General features: G+C 38.7%; 2 protein-coding genes across 2 annotated transcripts; both read left to right on the forward strand.

The window, feature by feature from the left end:
• The first annotated feature begins 578 nt into the window (after window positions 1–578).
• On the forward strand, window positions 579–3981 carry LOC134790759 (protein CWC15 homolog). The gene is made up of 4 exons (XM_063761681.1): window positions 579–819; window positions 1242–1521; window positions 1736–1840; window positions 3771–3981. Exons 1-4 carry the CDS (start codon window positions 689–691, stop codon window positions 3906–3908), a joined length of 654 nt encoding a protein of 217 aa, XP_063617751.1. The 5' UTR covers window positions 579–688; the 3' UTR covers window positions 3909–3981.
• A 1144-nt stretch (window positions 3982–5125) lies between these two features.
• On the forward strand, window positions 5126–18467 carry LOC134790801 (protein 60A). The gene is made up of 7 exons (XM_063761756.1): window positions 5126–5621; window positions 10217–10403; window positions 10704–10858; window positions 11511–11711; window positions 11884–11957; window positions 16049–16183; window positions 16744–18467. Exons 1-7 carry the CDS (start codon window positions 5255–5257, stop codon window positions 16867–16869), a joined length of 1245 nt encoding a protein of 414 aa, XP_063617826.1. The 5' UTR covers window positions 5126–5254; the 3' UTR covers window positions 16870–18467.
• The last annotated feature ends 1366 nt before the right edge of the window (window positions 18468–19833 follow it).

The following is a 19833-nucleotide window of genomic DNA, read 5'->3' on the forward strand; positions in this document are numbered from 1 at the left end:
GCCGTGCTCGTAGTCCGCAACCCCCATACACAATCCTACCTAATGAGGCGGAATACGAGGTAGGAGTGTGAATGGGGAGCTTTAATTGTACACTAAACAAAAGCTTAGAGGATATAACCAACGGAGACGCCATGTCTAAAATTTTCGGTACAAAATAGTCTGCCGTTTTTTGCGGGGGAGGGGCACATCAAATGTATAGGTACGTCATGTCAGATAAACGTCAGTCCATACATATGGTTGACAAGTTGTTGACCATTGGCCGCCTATTTTCGACAGAGGGGAACGCCTGCTAATGGCGGCTCCATTGTTAATTACTCCGAGAACAAAAGTGGTTACAGTGACAGCTCGCTTAGACGTAATCTTTAAGTATATTATATCTATGGGCCGAGGCCTGAAGTAGGCGTTTTATTATTAGATTATTTCGAATCACCCGATTAATCGAATCGATTTTACTTTATGTTATTGGACAGCCCTATGCTTTAATCTATGGTCTACGCTCCGTATATTATATCTATGGTATCGTTTATGTCGTTTACATATTCTGTGGTGAGGTGAGGTGACTGTGGTCTTTGACATTGATTTGTATAAAAATATTACGATTATCTTTTTCCTCGTGCAATTTGTACCATTTGTTTTGTCATCGTAGTATCACCAATTGAATTTGTTGCTTTGATATTATTTCGTCAATATGACTACAGCAGCCAGACCTACTTTTGATCCTGCTAGAGGGGGTACAGGTCGTGGGGAAAAAGATCTAAGTGCTATATCACGTCAATATTCCAGCAGAGATTTGCCAGGCCACACAAAACTTAAATACAGGTAACTATTGCTATGCTATGCGTCAAGTATTTGTCTAGAGCAATCCATGTCGGTAGTACAGTAAATCAAAACATCATTCGTTTCTTTGATAAGTCTGATTACTTCGCCTAATTATATTGCACTCCAAAACTATATTAACAAATTAAGAAATAATTAAATATTATGGCGAAATTTTATAAAATATTACATGTCAAAATGTAAATGCCAGGGTTACTGTACTATGTAGGCTACAGATTTATTACTAAGGGTGGTATTCCATCTGTCCAATATCTTAGTTCAATGTCTGCGTCTCACTCTCTCATGAAGCAAAATGTGAGACAAAATACACATCGGCCAAAGAAAGGACAGGATTGGAATACCACCCCATGGAGGAAGTTGAAAATAATAAGTTTTTTTTATTTATTTTCATAATTTTTTTACAGAGAGCAAGGTCAAGGCACAACTGATGAGCTGCGTTCCCGCGATTTCCGCAAGGAGTTAGACGATCGAGAGAAAGATGGTAAAGCCCCTAGTGCTCGCAGACTAAATGAACCACCAGTTAAGCGCCCCAAAGTTGATCAGGTTCCCGCAGCCAGCTTAGATGCTGATGATCCTTTGGAAGGTGATTCATCAGACTCTGATGATTCCGATGATGATACTGCAGCATTATTGGCAGAGCTGAACAAAATAAAAAAAGAGAGAGCATTAGAACAGGCTAAAAAGGTAAGTTATCATTGTCCAAAACATATGTAAATATATATAATATCTATCAGATTTTTAAAAAATATGTTATTCATAAAAAAGCTCCGTGCAATAAGTGATTTAAGTAGATGGAATTAAACAGGATCAATATCACGTAAATATATTTTGTCTTTATACTATTTCTTTTTTAATTTTGCCTTTTTATTTCATATTTTTCATAATGAAACCATTTCAGGAAGCTGAGCGGAAACAGGAGGAAGAAAGAATCCGCATGGAGAATATTTTGTCTGGAAATCCATTATTAAACTACTCTGCAGCGGGCCAAAAGAATGACTTGAAGGTAAACTTTATAATAAAATCTCAATCATAGTTAAATCTGTGTCTCCATATTATGAAATCCATTTCATGTTTCCATTGCATTGCATTAAATCTATTATGAAATGTTTGGTTCTGCATATATCATAGATTCAAAATAATACATCAGAAGCATCACTCTCATTCATTATAAAACTATTGTTATCTAGGCCTAGCAATTGCCTAAGATGTCATAGCATGTGACGGAGGCCACAACATTATATGATGATATACCAATAAAATTCTATTCTAATTGAAGAAAGGGGGTAATCAAAGACCGTGCCAATGTGGTAATCAAATGGGTGCCAGATACCCTGATCCAGTTTGGTACCCCATATAATATGTATGGCCTACTATATGACGCTGACTGTACAGTATTGATACAGTGATACAGTCAGTGGCCCGCCCTAAGGCCCAGTAGGATTGGGCTTAGAGTGGCCAGATATTAGGGGCGGGTGGGGGCATGGGTGCTGAGAAAGGCACAGCTAGTACATACTACAGAGCATGGGGCCTAGGGCGGCCAAGACTGCCACTAGATACAGTTCCCAATATTTGTCCTAATTGGCACTAAGGCACGATAGAGGGGCGCACTCCACGCCATTCATACCGATTCCTTCCTTCCAAGTTAGGAAGCTGAAAGGGTAAACCCCTTTCCTAGACTAATAATTGTTGTTATTACATTTATTAAGCCATTGGATTTAATTTCAATATTAGTCCTTGGTACTTGAATATTAGTTCCTCACCCGTGAAATATACGTGTCTTAAGGGCCCGTGAAGCTAGCGACGCTTGACGCTGAAAGGGCTAATTGTTATTACTTTTTATGTAAATTTAAAGTTCCACCATGAACGTCAATAGCTTAACTCTTGAGCGCCCTACTGTCACACGTGTGGTAATTAGTATAGGAGTTCCATATTACGGTAATTCTGGGGCGCTACACGGGTTAAATTAGGTGAATCTCAGTAGCTCCAACAGTCACAGAATAAATAATAGTACTAGGTACAGAAGACTCACTCTCTAACAAAACGCGTCTGTTACGATCAGCACAGATATGGCCGCTAGGTGGCGACAGCGTCGCGCGGCTTATGGCTAACCCCAAAATTGGGGCGGAACGGATGTACTTCTAGCTACCTCTAGCAAAGCGACGAAATCGCGGAGTGAGCCACGCCTGCAACAGTGAACAAAATGCTGCTGAGATTCGTAAATATGAGCAACATGAGGAAAAAAAATCTTAGCCCCTCGCTACGCTTAGGTACCTACGCTCAAGATTCTATAAAAGGATAACGAGCGTAGTGAGTTCGCTAATTCGCTTGTTCGGGACTCATAAGTTAGCACTCACAATACCTACCAACTTTGCTGACTCTGCTGTCTTGTTGCGCACGTCAATCGTAGAAGTCACGACCGAAATCGGTTTTTTTCCGTAACCGAAGGTTCGGTTTTGTTTTAGTTTCGATCGAAACTGTACATTCGGCCTTAACATGATTTTTATATGCCAAAACCTGCCGAAACGGGACTTCGGTCGGATACCATTCGGACACTACTTATTACTGATAACAACACAAAACTGGTCATAAAAAAACCGGACAAGTGCGAGTCGGACTCGCCCACCGAGGGTTCCGTACTTTTTAGTATTTGTTGTTGTGGCGGCAACAGAAATACATCATTTGTGAAAATTTCAACTGCCTAGCTATCACGGTTCATGAGATACAGCCTGGTGACAGACGGACGGACGGACGGATGGACGGACGGACGGATGGACAGCGGAGTCTTAGTAATAGGGTCCCGTTTTTACCCTTTGGGTACGGAACCCTAAAAAAAGGTTATTTGAGAGTGATGTATCTGAGTCTTAGATGTATGCATCTTGTTATAATTGATAAATTTTTAATTTATCGTTTCTAATAATGTCTGTTCATTTCAGGTAAAGAGACGATGGGATGATGATGTCGTGTTTAAAAACTGTGCGCGCTCAGAACCTGAGAAGAAACCCAATACTTTTATTAATGACTCTTTGAGATCAGAGTTCCACAAAAAGTTCATGGAGAAGTATGTTAAGTAAAATAACTCTGTAGTTGTTAATGTAATTAATTAATGATATGATAAGTAATAAAGAATGATTGAACTACCTAAAATCAGGCTTGATTTTATTCTTGCAAGTCCTCCCACACTTTACAAAAATATCGACGGTACGCTAACGTCGGCAAGATTTACAAAACTTATTACTAGTTGGGCTCAATGAGTGCGTCTGAGCCGTGCTACAATTATGCATGTTACAAATCTCTGGATCTAATTATAACAGGTTTTTTTTTTCTGTAGTGAGTTGTGTAGTAAGATGTACCTACGAAATACCTGTGTGTAACTTCATATTCGGCATCTATTGTGGAATGCGATTCCACACTGGTATTTTACAAGTCGTGACATCGCCGACATACCGCTAAATTCGTTTCACTTTTTGTGTCTTACCTACTGTATTATGGTGTCTTATCTACAAAGCCAGTGTAATTATTAAACATTATATTTCACAGCTAATATAAAGTGCTAACTAAACTTAACAGTATAGAAATTATTTCTTGTAATCAAGTTTTTAAAAAGTAGATAAATAGGTATTTGGCATGCTCAAAATCATGCGTGCGTTTACAACTTCACAATAAATGTTACAGTGAGTGAGGTTGGTTGGGCTGAGCGCAGCCGAGTGCCGCTCTTGGATTGTTTACGTTATTCATCATATTGAAAGTATGCGCCTAAAGCCCTGTTCACACTTCCTCTATTGGGTAGGTTCTTGTTTGCTACACACGTATTTAACTTGATTTTACTTGTTTGGCTAGGTTGACTCTGTTTGATGCAAAGACAGGAATACCTACGTAGACATAATAATATACATAGTTGCACATTGCAAAGTACAAAGGCACGAATGCACAGAGGCCTTATCGTTGCGATAAACGTTGACGTGCTATGGGTCAGAAATAGTACCTACCAGCAGTGCCATTTAGCATATAATTATACTAATGACGATTGACGCATTGGAATTAAATTTTAAAATATTGATATTGTTTAAACGCGCTCGCTCGCGCTAATCCGTAATTAAATATTCATGATGCAATAATAATTCAATTCGGTATATTATTATTGAACGCGAGCCCTTAAAAAAGATCTTTGTTAATGTTTTGTTTTTATGTCGTGGAAACAATAAAAGTTGCAGACCGGTTTGTTATACCCGCTGTTGCTACAGAGGCTGTGCTCAGTTCGCGCCAGTATACACGTAGCTTTAGTAGTGGGGAGAGTGGCGAGTGCGGCGGCCCACCTTGAGAGTGGGCAGGTTCAGCGGTTGATCCCGTCCGCGCCTCCGCGCTCCGCGCGCCGCACTCGGTCCTCTCGCGCCAGTCGAGCGTGCGCTTACGCATCATCATGGCCGGTACAGCGTGGCGATGTGTGTGTTTGACGTTGTTTATTGTGACGGCGGAGGCCGTTCTCTCGGGGTTGTACATCGACAACGGGATCGATCAGACCGTGATCCAGCATGCGATGACACGGGACGAGCGGATGGTGGTGGAGCATGAGATCCTGGATCTGCTAGGGCTGGGCGAGCGGCCGCGGCGAACGCGCGCCTCGGCGCTGGACCGCTCCGCGCCCAGCTTCCTACTGGACGTGTACAAGCAGCTAGCTGAAGAGCACGAGCAAGCGCGCCCCACGCGGAGCTCCGAGATGGCTCTCAGCGCCGACGAACATCATGCCATAGACGAAAGCGATCTCATAATGACTTTCCAGAGTAAAAGTAAGTATATCCTTCCATCTCGTTTAAGGAATTAACGCTAATTTACCAACGGCGGCTTGCGTAGGTAGACGCGAAGATGCATGGTTAATGGGACTTTGTTATATTTACAGCGTTTTGTATCCTTATATTTGCATAATGGTATGTTTAGCACTTTGTTATTGTACCTATTTTATAATTGATTAAGTGTATTCATTTAATTCTATGTAAGTATACGTAAGTATATACCAGTTTATTAAGTTTCTTGCATTGTTTGTGTCCTTAAGTTTTTACAGTTTTTCAAAACTTTTATTTAACGTACCTATTGTAGGTAAACATTGGTTTTTGTAGGTAGCTGCTAATTCTCAATGTCGCACTGGTATGTTTTGGTTTTATACCTATAGAATTTCTGTAATAATTAGGTACTTAAATGTTATGTACCATCAAGTCAAGCTAAGGTGAAAGTGAGGTTTTTTCCATTTTTTCCTTTAAAATAAAAGTTGGAATAACGCTCGCAGACGTATTGTTTGAAAATTGGTCAAGCTAAGATGGTTATAAAAATAGTTACTTTTGAACAGAACGAACAACTTTAGAATAGAATAGAATTCTTTATTGCGAAACCATGGTACATTTAGTTGTTACAGTAAAAGGTTGTCAGAACACATGGCACCCTGTTAGGGCATTGCAAATAAATCTTACTTCTAGGTAGTTTATGAACATTAGAACTAAGCCTAATTTTAAATTTAATTAAAACATTTTCTTAACTTATTTCTACTAATAATTAAATAGTTGTACCTATATTATTATTTACACAGGGGATTAGTATTACCTGGTACTCGTAATTACAAAAAGAAGCTATCTTCCATGAACTCTTGGACGGAATAGTATGCCTTCTCTATTAATAATAATTTTAATTTTGATATGAATGAATTTGAATTTATTTAACTTACTCCAAACCTCTCTGGAATAAGTACTTTTCGTTGAATAACATAAGGGGTCATCCATTAATTACATCACACGTTTAGGGGGAGGGAGGGGGTCAAGAAAATGTGACATGTTGTGACAAGGGGGAGGGGGGAGTCACAAACTTTGTGACGTCACGTTTAACTTCCTCAGTAACCGAAAATGTATTTAAACGCTACACAGTTAAATAACAAGTTTTTGAAACGATAATCGTTTTTATTCGTTTAATTTTATTTCTTAATCAGTTTTGGGTTATAAAATTACTAATATTTCTTTTGTCAAAAATATTTTGATATAATATTAAATAAATATTTGCCGATTTCGTTGAAGAAATGTGACGTCACACCAGGGGGGAGGGGTTTGCCAAATGTGACCAAGTGTGACAAGGAGGGGGGGGGGGGGAGAGGTAAAAAAACCTAGAAATTCGTGTGACGTAATTAATGGATGACCCCTAATTATGAGTGCCATCAACTTAACCCACAGTTAACTCGGCGTTATCATTTAAAACATAATGAACCCAGGTAGTTAAAGTCCAGGTAAGGCATGACTCAGTAAATCGCATGCCACCGTGATTGGATTGGACCTATAACTGGAAACCGGGCGGGCGGTCCGGCGACAGCCGGGCTCAACGATAAAACTATTTTGTTTTTATGATTAAGATGGATCCTGGATCTTTACAACATTTTCTGGTCACTTCTGCAGAGAAGATTAGTATTTTTTTTTAATACCACATCGGTGGCAAACGAGCATACGGCCCGCTTGATGGTAAGCAGTCACCGTAGCCTATGGACGCCTGCAACTCCAGAGGTGTTACATGCGTTTTAAAAACCTGTACACTCTTTTTTTGAATCTGTGTATGTCTGACCTCTGAGTATTCGCATAATTGCTACGGAACTTAGGTTCAAGTTAGGTAGGTATCGTTATTGGCTTAGCAGGGCAGGGTGCCTAGCCAAGACGCCAATCGTTTACGCTCTGTAGCGAACGAAACGCTAATGTCTCTGTCGCACTAATATAGAAGTGTGATAGACAGAGATTACCGTTTATTTCGCTACGGCGCAAACGATTGGCACTTGGCTAGGCACCCTGTACCTAGGTACGTATATATATAGGGTTGCCAGATCGAAAGGCGCTATTATCGGGAAACAATATAAATTTTTCGGGATTTTGGGACTTAAGTCGGGAAAAAAATACATTCAAATTAAAGTAATTGTATTAAAAACAACTATATTTTACAAATCTACATTATTGGCACTACCTACGTCAGCTCGCTCGCTCGACGACAGTTCGGAACTTAAATTTATTGTTTTATAACGTGAAGCTGTTTTTCGGGACAATTTTCACTTTGTCGGGAATCGGGAACACATACTAAAAATCGGGAGAATCCCGCCAAATCCCGACCATCTGGCAACCCTATATATATACGACACAAACATACCCTTCCCGTATAGGTAGTCGGTTAAATATATTAAGCAGACATAGAAGTTTTTGTGACAAAAAATTCGCTGATGATAACAAGAAATAACTCAAAATGTAGTTAATATGATGGGTGCTGAGAAAGGGGCGGCTCATAGACTAGGAATCCTCTAGACCGAGTTTAGACTAATTATTTCATGCAACCGATGATGCCAAAAATGCGGGGGTGCGCGGGACAAGGTGAGCGAGATCCCGTGCCGTGATTGGTCCGTTCAAACGACGAACGAGTTCACGGACGTCACACAAAGACACTTTCGACTCGAACATGGAGTAAAATTACCGTATGCGTGGCAGAGGGGGTAGCGCGACTATGCTCAGTCTGGAGGATGTTTTGTCTGTGGGGCGGCTATAGGACCTGGGGCTTCAGGCGGCAAAGACTGCAAATCCGCCACTGCTTCTATGTCTGATACCTACTAAGTAAATTATATAAATGATCTGACTAGTGGTCAAATACCCTATTCCCATTCCCATTTTATTAATTTTGTGTGTTTTAATGTTTTAATTTTAATATTAGCTGCATGTTTGTTTGTTGTTGTTGTTCTTGTAGTTTTAAGTTATTTATAACATAATTCAAACACAATGTAAAATTGTTTTATGAATAAATGAATAAAATGAAAAAAATATAGGCAGATATAAGTATTTATATTGTATACCTATATAACATCTACTTATAGAATGGATGTTTATTTATCGGGTTTGTAATGTTTAGAACACAATCTGTTCAAGGAAAGCTTATCAGGTCGCTTCCCAGAATCTTTCCTTCTATAGGTATCTTTATTTACAATACACATTTTACATCAAGCATAATCGCAAAACTGTTATACAAAACACGTGCAGCGATTACCTTAGTAGGTAGATACTTAGATATTGATTTGACGCAATTATTGGAATAAATAATGTCTAAATTTGGAATTCAAGGCGTGGATAAGTAATTAATAAAGCGTACACGTGCACAGGGCTCGAGTTACACCCGCCGAACGACTTGAACACCTGTTTCTGCCTCTCCTTACATTAGCATGCGAATAGCTTTTCCTATGAGCGATTCCACTAATAATCTAAATTGTGTAGATAAGAACAAGTTGCGTCGGTTGTTTACATTACACCTCAATCGATACGTACTTACCTAACATAGTTTCTAAAAGTGTTTGAAAGCCGAGTCTCGGTTCAAAGTAGGGAATTGAGACAGGTTAGGCATTGCAATAGCAGTTATGCAAATGTGCATGGGTACCTATCGACCGATTGTGAATCTGAATGGAATATGTAATCATTGATGTCCAGACGTGCATGTATAGTCTGTAGAATCAAACTATAATGTATACCTACTTACTGCATTCACTATCAAATGCATAATGAGATAAACTGCTACCACAGATCATAATATAGGTATAATACTAGTTTAACTATGTTCTAAGTTAACAACATTCGAAAAAAGTCTCTTTCCTGCTCCTTAGTTCCGTAATTCAGTTTAGGGTTAAATATTTATGTAGGTACCTACAGTAAGCAGCAAAATTGCATGCTCTTATTATAAAGTGGCCATGTAATTTTGCGCCTGGGTGTACTTAGTATTATTATGTTATGACGTGGTTATGACCTTCCAAGCTATGTGACTTGTGGTGTCTAGGTAGGTATAACTCAATTTTTGAAAAATCGTGTCTTTTTTAGATTATAATACGGTTGCCAACAAATAAGAATAGTAAACTTGAGGCTTTTCTCTAGTAACTTCATTGATTCGAAACCTGATTAAACAACTTTCACTCGATAGAAAAAAATAACGAACATAGGTCCATTAAAAATTTACCCAAAACTTTGTATAAACAACTTTTGCACAAAAGCTAAAAGTATGAGAATTGCTTCTAAAAAATTATGCGGAATTTAATTTTGATCGAAGTCATTGATAATGTAAGCTACAAAGTGCTCTCTAGGGAAGTGATTTTAACAACTTGTCGTTTTTAGGGTTCCGTACCCAAAGGATAAAATGGGACCCTATTACTAAGACTCCGCTGTCCGTCCGTCCGTCCGTCCGTCTGTCACCAGGCTGTATCTCACGGACCGTGATAGCTAGACAGTTGATATTTTCACAGATGATGTATTTCTGTTGCCGCTATAACAACAAATACTAAAAAGTACGGAACCCTCGGTGGGCGAGTCCGACTCACACTTGTCTTGTTTTTTGTTATCTTTAGAGCATCACTTGGGCGCGCTGCGGCATGAGCACGGCCGGCACGTGTGGTTCGAGGTGGCGGGCGCGCCGCCGTCCGCCGCGCTGCTCTCCGCAGAGTTGCGCTTACACCAAGCTCCGGCACATACCGACGACCCCACGGCTCTGTACACGGTCGTCGCGCATCGGGTCATCAGCGTCAACAGCTTGGGGTAGGTAACATTCCTACTCCAACGACCACGACATCTTCTACGGACGGATTTTGATATCACACATATACTACCACTGAGAGTACTGAGACTAATGCGATAGTGAAAATGATGCATTATAAGTAGTACACCCACATTGCCAATTCTGTTGGTTTTGGGTTTGGATATTGGATATCCACTGGGGTGTATTGTATAATAAGAGTCCTTTCATCACCTATTGATTTCAGACATGACGAAAACACGTACCTCCCCTACGTATTAATAAAAATTGTACGAACAAATGTTTTTTTTTTCACGTTGCAGAAATCTACAATTAGAGAAGGTAGCGGCAGTGAACACAAGCGCGTCGTCAGAGGGGTGGTTGGAACTGAACGTAACGGACGCGCTCAGCGCTTGGTTAACCGCCCCCGCCGACAATAGAGGGTTTTTCATTACCATCCACCCGCACTCGCAGCCAGGTACACTACCATACGACTATAATATATCATTGTTACTTGACTGACGCGGAAGACGAGTGGCGCGTTCGGCTCGTGGTTAACCGGGCCCGCCAACAACTAAGGGTTCTTCATTACCTACCATCCACCCGCACACGCAGCTAGGTACTCTATTGTCGCATAACTTGCTTGGAAGATGAAGGGTGCACTCGTTGCGTTGTGTGTCGCTCTCACCGACACCCAGAAGGTTCTTCATTACCATCCACCCGCACTCGCAGCCAGGTATATAAGACAAGCACTGACTAAAAAAGTCACGGATACATTCGGCATGTGGCTCAATACGCCCTTCGACAGTCGCGGGTTCATTTCATTACCATCCTCGTAACTCGTACTCGTAACTGTACATGAAGTTGCTGAAGTCTATTATTCAGGAATCATTTAGTAAAACTTATGTATTAGGTAGGTAGGCTTAGGTAGTAGGTAGCCCTTCAACCGGTTAAAATAATTTGCGAAAACTTGGAGAGCTGCTAATTTAATAAAACTAATTTCACCTATTTCCATTCCCAATGGTAATGGGGCTAAAGAACTGTCACTCTGTTTGAGGTATTATCCAATTTCTAAAATAGAACTAGTACCTAATAGGCAACAGTTAATTAACGTAGCTTGTAAATTTCAGAACGTCACATGAAACCAGAGGAAATCGGGCTAGAGGAGCCTCGAGGGGCTATAGTGGAGGGCAAGCAGCCCTTCCTCGTAGCTTTCTTTAAAAGCGGGCCCAAGTTGAGTGCTGCAGACGCCAGCGGGCGACGGAAGCGCGAGGCGCGGCGGTGGCGGAATACGGGCTCTTCGGAGAATTACCTGAGAAACCCCCTCACAGGTTAGTTGCTGCACCAAAAATGTTTGCTGAATATCTTTTCCAATCAAATTATTTCAACAGTCATATTTTGACCGAAACAAAGAGTACAGTCGATTTCATTTACCGATACGAAAAATTACAACGATCAAAATGGTATCTTCCCCGCTAGTAACAACCTTAAAATTGGTTCCAGACACATCACACTGGACAACTCGAAGTTGTGAAATTCAAACCCTGTACGTCAGTTTCAAGGATTTAGAATGGCAGGTAAGGATATATTTTCTTAATTATTAATTGATTATGATGAGTGTTGTTATTGTTACTGTTGTTACTCAATCTGATTTGAGAAGTTGATGATTTTCTTAGTTGTATGATCGCTACAAATTTCTTGACTCTTTTTCCTGGGAAATGATGGCCTGAAAAATTACCAGCGAGCCAGTAACAAATTTTCATGACCAAGTTCTTCTCGGTCACATTACATCAATGCGCCCATAAAATACCTGGCCAACACCAGCTGTCTCCATACCTTCTATCAGTTTATAGTTTGCTGACTTTCATTTCTTCAAAATAACTTCTAAATTACAGATAAATTCTCAATCGTAAAGAATTACTAAATAGTAGTTTGTGTTACAAGGGATCAAAATGATATATTTCCGTCTACATTGAATCCTGAATGAAGCGATGGATTCTACAATAGAATCCTGAGCGTAATGAGGGATTCTACAATAGAATCCTGAGCGTAATGAGGGATTCAAGTGTTAACGCCCAAGACGAAATAATTTTGATACCGTCTGACACATACTGCTTTTCACATCAACTATGAGGAAAATAAAAAAAAATCTTAGTGTTGACACAATTATTATGTTTCAAAATATTATTCAAGCTAAAACCATGCCACTTTGATCCCTCCTAGCGGGGAAGAAAAAGCCCTTTTCCGAATAGGTGATGTGAAAAATATTTGTTACGTGTTGTTTGTTGGCTACCGTTTATCAATCCACCAACAGAGCGGCAGCTGACTTTACGAGGCATCATAATGTATATCCCTTAACCCAGGGGCGTATTTACCCTAGGGCCATCCGGGCCATGGCCCGGGGCGCCAACCTCCAGGGGCGGCATATGCCAACCCCCAGGGGCGGCATATGCCGCCCCTGGCGGATTGCATTTTGTTTTTCTTCCTTGACTTCTGGGCGGCGAAACGTATTGGCCCGGGGCGCCAAATTTCAAAATACGCCCCTGCCTTAACCACTTTACCAGAAACCAAACCAATGACACGATTTTTTAACTTCTCTCGGAGTTTAAATGGTTTATGGTTAAGTTAAGGCATAACAAGAGGGTGGTGATGGTGATTAAATAATTCAAAAAGTAAGCCAGGGCTTCGCTAGCTGAGTTACTTTTTATTAGTGTTCCGTACAAAACTTTGTTCACGGAACACTTATGGGATCACTTCGGTCTTGAAAATCAGTTAAATGCGTTTTATTTTATATAATATGTAAAGTAAAGTAAAGTTAAGTAAAAAATTATTTGTGGAACACAGGTACAGTTAAGGTCTTATATATAAAATAATAAATAGAGCTCTGTGTTTTGCCTATTGGCGTACAAATATTAAAACTTAAAAATAATGGTGAGTCGTTATATATGTTAATAATGTATACTTAGGTACATGCTACGTAAGCACAGTAGTATCCCAAAACTCACATGTACATATTTTTAATATCAGCTGCCACCCTTAACACACCCTGAACATTTGACAAAACGATTAATTAAACACTTATACAACATGGTGACAAATCGGCGAGGAAATATGGGTCACTTGGATTCAGATCGATACTAACCCAATTATTAAGCTTATCGAGTAGTCTATTAGAGTACCTACCTACCTACTTAGTAAATTATATGTATACCTACGTATACAATACGTACATCAACAAAAGAGCCCTTATCATCATGGCACTAGGCTAACGAAAACGTCACTTTTGACACTTGACGGCGCGATTCGGGAAATGAATTAGAGATTAGATAGATACGATATAGTAAAGATATGTGACGCCCTGCGGGTAAAGGTACCTTATGGCGGTTGGCGCTTACGCTATTATTAACGCCGCTCCAATATTATTGCGGCGCTATGCGACGTAAGGGCCAGTGGAACGTCACATATCTTTACTACCGTAAACCGGGGTTACTTTGATTTGCGGGTCGACTTTGATAGCAACTTCTCTCCGCTACTAAAGTCCTTGTTTTAACGAGTTGAAAAATAATTTCGCAGTTGTTTTTTCTTTATTGGCAACACTGATAATTGTTTCACCGCGCAGTAAGCGGATGCGAGTGTAATATTATTATTTCGTCTAGAAAAAAAATATTAATGGCGAGTACGCTTTTCGTCCTGGTTTAATTGGTTGAAAAACTTTGACTGTATTCGTGTCAATAATTAATACATGTAAATTTTATAGTGTCTTAGGTCAATCAGTGTTTATTCGCGAGTTTATAAAAAAATACCTGAATTCGACAACCTCCACATGCGCACGTAACCGGGGAATCCATGGGTCGGGGTGTCTTTGATCACTTATACGTGGTGAAATTGATCAAAAGATTAAAGTAACACCATGAATTATTTTGGCAGCTTACGATTTTTTTATGTATTTTTTTCAGTAGTTATATAACAAATAGGTATCGTTTGAGTCAGTGAAAGAGGTAGAGGTTGTAGAATTATAAGTTTGTAGGTATTGTAGGAGTTGATCTCCGGAACTGCTCATCTGATTTTAAACATTCTTTTACCAGTTTCTATTGTATGGAATTAACTTTCTGGGTGGAAATTGGCTATATTGTATCCTGCGGCTTTGCTTTAGGTATTTTATTATACGTGCGTAAGGCCACCAGCCCAGGGTATTAATTCTACAATAAATAAATATGCATTGTTTTTTTTTATAGAAATAATGCCAGAGATTACAAATAATATCGGGTAACGAGACTACAAAAAATACCAAGAAGAACAACACTCGCAAACATGGGCACAAAATCTATTCATGCCGCATCGAAAGCATACAATATTTTTATAGAACTTCATACAATAAGTACCTACCTATATAGGCAACATATCAAAAACCCGGGTGTACAGACCAAATTTACTGAAACGGAAAGGCTTGCAATTCAAAAATCTGTTGCTAAGTGCAATGATAAGTTAAATCCCTACGTTATTTATAGTAAATAATCTAATAAGCGCTTAAATTTTTTAATTTGTATCTGTTGGTATGGTATCAAAGTAACCCCACACGTTAAAGATATAAATAACTTAAAAAGTACTTAACCGATTTTATTATTTTTATTTTTTACAGCCTTTTTAGCGGGTCTACTTTAAATTGTCAGCAAAAAAATTAGTGGTTTCAAAGTAACCCCATTCTGAATATAACTTTGATCGCGTTGTTTTTATTTATTTCTGAAAAAATTATAAGTCCTAATTTTTTTTTATTTGGCAGACGGAAAGAAGAGAAAAAACCGATTATTATATTTTTATTTCATATTTTTACGTATATTAGGATCGTCAAAAAATGGTGCCAAACTCTAAAATTGATCAAAGTATCCCCGGTTTACGGTATTTCATATCTAGTGAATCTCTAATTCATTTCCCGAATTGCGGCGCCAGCCGCCATAAGGTACCTTTTGCCGTGGAACGTCACATATCTTTACTATTTCATATCTAGTGAATCTCTAATTCATTTCCCGAATCGAGCCGACAGTATAATAAAGAGTACTGTACTACTAATTAAATCAGCTACTCTTTGTTAAACGTGAGCACGATTTGTGAACTATGGAGTTTGTTATGGGATGTTGATTTTAAAATATTTCAAAAAGCAACATCATGATTACCCAATCTCGATTTTTCAATGTTTCCGCAAATTCATTTTCGCGACCGCTGTGAATTAATTGAATTTAAAGAAACTTTTTTGTTGAGTGGCGAATTTTATGAGGAAATGTCCCTATGGGAAGGGGTTTAACATTTCAAGCAATAAGCCAAATGGTTACCATTATCGGTATCTATCTTTTCAATAATTTACGTTTAATTGAGTAAAGATAGCTGTAAATCTCTAAGATAGGTATTATTTAGACTGTTTTAAAATTATATTGAAAAATTCTACCTATTGGTCTTTGAAATATGATTACAGCTACCAACTGTATATCTTGTATACAATATATATTGTGTATATATCTTGTATGCTAACAGCTGTAACTTGTTTTTTTTTTAAATAATTCTACGTAATAACGGATGGCTTCTTATAGATCAGTTATTCTTTTTTTATAATAAAGTTGGTAAGTGCCTATAAATTGACATACTCAGAAGAATAATATATATTGTTTGATTCTAGGATTGGATTATCGCACCCGATGGTTACGGTGCTTTCTATTGCAGTGGAGAGTGCAACTTCCCCTTAAACGCACATAAAAACGCCACCAACCATGCCATAGTGCAGACATTGGTACACCTGTTGAACCCCACACAGGTCAGTAAAAGAGTAAAAGAGCTATTACCAGAAACAGGAAGGCAGTTGATTTAAATGTTTTAGACTTGTAAATTTTCCTCACCTGATTAAAGACGCAGCGTTAGTTCAGATAAAAAATAAACACATATACAGATGTAAGGTAAACGTACTAGTGCTCGACATGCTAATGCCCAATAGATGACACCTTGCTGTCACCTCTATTGACCGCGTCGAGCACCAGTACGTTTACCTTAGTCACCCTTAGTGCATAATTATTTTTCTATCGTATTTTCACGGAAACGTGTCTTGCTATTTCAGTCAGTCTCGGTACAAAAAATACCTACCTACTGAAATTGACTGTACTACGGGTAGCATGACAAATACGAACGTTTTCGAGAAAATACGATTGAAAACTATAAAATTATGCACTACAGCTGTAACTAGCTCATTGCGTTTGCGGAATTAAAACTTTACAACTGTAATTTCGAAATTGTTGAGAATTGTATACCCACCCGGTATAATGTTTCCCTACCTTTGATGAAACAAATGATTTAATGGTTGGTCTTTTCCTAACATTCCAGGTGCCAAAACCGTCGTGTGCGCCGATCAAGCTTTCGCCTATATCTGTTCTGTATTACACCGATGATGCCAACGTGATCCTACGCAAGTACAAGAATATGGTCGTAAAGAGCTGCGGCTGCCATTAAAACTCTTTAAAAGTGTATTGCGCATGCAACATTTTCTCAATGTTAACGTTCTATTCGCAACGCCATTGTATGGCGACGTTAAAAGGGTCCGATGTACCTATAGTCAATCAGAAACGCTTTTTGTCTTCATTAGATCTTTATGTTGAAATAAAGGCAAATTCGACTTACTGTAAAGACATGGATCAATGTTGCTATTTATTAATCAAACAAGCCTGATTTTTTTTAATTGTATCTAAATATTAGGTACGTTTGTCAGACAGCTTTGTCCTTTTCACATGAGTGTTGGATCTCAAATTAACGTTCTTTTTTAGATCCGAATGCAAATATGTGTACTGTGGACGCATATCAAAATTACCTAAGTCGTCTTTTGTTAGATACACTGAATTGACAATAAAACAAGTCCTTTTTCAGTTAAGCAATTTTTTTAAGGTTCCGTACCGACGCGTGACATTCGGAACCCTATTAATAAGCTTGCGCTGTTCGCCTGTCTGTCTGTTAGCGGGATATAAATTATAGACAGAAAGTTAATTATTTTACAGATTGTGTTATGTTATGTATGGATAGCATCCAAGTAAAATAAAATTTAAAATGTAGGGTTCAGTAGGAGTGTAAATTTAATTCCATAGCGTGACGTGAAGTACGCGTTTGCGTTAAGTGTCTTTTTGTATGGGATTTCGAGTTTTCAAAACCAAGCGGGAGCTTGGCGCGCTGTTCAAAATCCAAATCAAAAATAGACATAACCGCGAACGCACGTCACGCTGTCGAATGAAATTTACACTAGAGCAGTGGTTCCTAACCTGGGGGTAATTACCCCCGTGGGGGTAAAACTGGTATTTTACGGGGGTAATAAGCTAACCTAATATAACAATACAACAAACGTGCACGTTTAATTTTTTTATTACCATTCGGAGGAGGGGTAAAATCAGGTTCCCTAGTTAGTCATAGGGGTGACCGGACTGAAAAGGTTAGGAACCACTGCACTAGAGGTTCAGAACAAAACGTTATTTTCTGGTTTTTAAAGACATGTCGTTTGGCGGGCTTTAGCTTACGTTTCGGCAGACAGAATTTACACAGAACCTACCTATTTATTACGATGCTACCAATATAAATAATCATGGGGTGGTTTTATTTTGGATTTTATTATATCTATAGATCAGTTAAGCAAACCGGTCAAGCCTGTGTCGGCTAGGTCTTATGGACAAAAATAACACATTTTGATATGCCTACTCTGTGCGACACAAGCGTAAACAAAAATGTCCTAACTGCGTAAGGGTACGTGGCACTAAATGAATATGCCGGCGAAGTATGCCCAAGTTAGGCTTAAAGAGACTTAAAATATGCGTGTATGATAGTATCCTACAGGGTATGATAATAGAGTAATTAAACTTAGTGCCAAATGACCTTCAAGCCTAAAATTTAAATTCAACTTTTAACTTTAATCTAATAGTAATTAATTAGTAGTTGTATGGTAAGTTGATAAACTTATTTACGTGCCAACCAATTGAAGTCATTTATTTAATAATGTTTTAGGTAGCTCCTATGTAGCAGTAAGTTAATTGTATTTTTCATAGATTTGCAATAAAATGTCTTCCTGGAAATATTGTTTTTTTTTATGAACTCACGGTTAAACTGTCGGGGATTCTGTTTAGTGCTAGCGGTTGGCCTAAATCAGCTGCAAATGGTGTTAAAGGTATGAAAATCGGCACGATTAATCTTTAGGCCATTTGAATCAATTTGACCCGTAGCACAAAAAAACAAAAAAAAAAACGGGAAGGAGTTATGACGTCATCTTTTTTTGTATGGATTTTTTTTTTTGTTTAGAAACCAATCGTGTGTGGTATTAAATGAAAGGGCATTCGGAGCCAGTTCTAAAAATATATCATATTATTACATTTCAGTCACTTGTATTCAATAAAAAAATATAATAATTTTCAAAACATACCAAGTTCCTCCAGATACGATACCGTTGAATTATTTTTTGTAAGATATATATTGTAAATGTTAATTTAAACACATATTTTATCAAATATATATAAGCAGAGTTTATTCAGCACAAGGAAAAAAAACAAGAATCAGGAATCAATAATAACGTCAATCACATATTTGAATGCATGTCATGTCGGCCAGGATTACAGCAAGGAGTACATCCTATTTTACAAATGAATGAAACCTCCAACACGCCCTCTTAATCTTGGACGACTTCCATCAAGTCTTGAACAAAAGACTCGTGCTTACAATGTGGCAATGCCTTGGTAAGTACATCAGCAGTCATCTGCTCAGTAGGCATGTAAGTCAACTCAATAACGTTATTTTCAATAGTCTCACGAATATAGTGATATCTAACGTCCACATGTTTAGATCGTTTGTGGAATACTGGATTAGTAGCCAGTTTAGCAGCAGACTGGTTATCACTATACAAAGTAACAGTATTACTACAACCTGTCAACTCAGCAAGAACCGCACGGACGTATACCGCCTCTTTGGCAGCTTCAGACAAAGCTATATACTCCGCCTCGGTAGACGACTGTGCGATACAATATTGCTTGTAACAACCCCAGGAAATGACATTCCTACCTAACTTAAATATATACCCCGTGTATGATTTACGATCCGCCCCGTTAGCCCAGTCAGCGTCAGTAAATCCAAAAATACGAAATTTATCATTAACATCACTTTTCCTGTACACAAGACCTAAATTCATTGTGCCTTTCAAGTAACGCAATACACGTTTGGCCGCAGCAAAATGTTCAGCTGTGAAACGGCTATTAAACTGACTAAGAAAACTTGCAGCAAATGAAATGTCAGGTCTAGTGGTCACAGACAAGTACATCAGGCAACCTATTAACTCCTGGTATGGTAGATTACTATCGTAGGTAACACTGTCAGAAAACTTAAGACCTAAGTCTAAGGGCGTCTTTGCAACTTTACAGTCTTTCATACCGAAACGTTCGAGCATCTTTTCGA

The sequence above is a fragment of the Cydia splendana genome, chromosome 5, assembly GCF_910591565.1.
Source record: "Cydia splendana chromosome 5, ilCydSple1.2, whole genome shotgun sequence".
Classification (NCBI taxonomy): domain Eukaryota; kingdom Metazoa; phylum Arthropoda; class Insecta; order Lepidoptera; family Tortricidae; genus Cydia; species Cydia splendana.

What these genes read in the sequence shown, in the direction of transcription:
- LOC134790801 (XM_063761756.1), top strand. Translation starts at nt 5,255, where the DNA reads ATGGCCGGTACAGCGTGGCGATGTGTGTGTTTGACGTTGTTTATTGTG. An exon ending in AATGACTTTCCAGAGTAAAA is followed by an intron (nt 5,622 to 10,216) that starts GTAAGTATATCC and finishes TGTTATCTTTAG; the next exon opens with AGCATCACTTGGGCGCGCTG. An exon ending in CCACCCGCACTCGCAGCCAG is followed by an intron (nt 10,859 to 11,510) that starts GTACACTACCAT and finishes TGTAAATTTCAG; the next exon opens with AACGTCACATGAAACCAGAG.
- LOC134790759 (XM_063761681.1), top strand. Translation starts at nt 689, where the DNA reads ATGACTACAGCAGCCAGACCTACTTTTGATCCTGCTAGAGGGGGTACA. An exon ending in CACACAAAACTTAAATACAG is followed by an intron (nt 820 to 1,241) that starts GTAACTATTGCT and finishes ATTTTTTTACAG; the next exon opens with AGAGCAAGGTCAAGGCACAA. An exon ending in CATTAGAACAGGCTAAAAAG is followed by an intron (nt 1,522 to 1,735) that starts GTAAGTTATCAT and finishes AAACCATTTCAG; the next exon opens with GAAGCTGAGCGGAAACAGGA.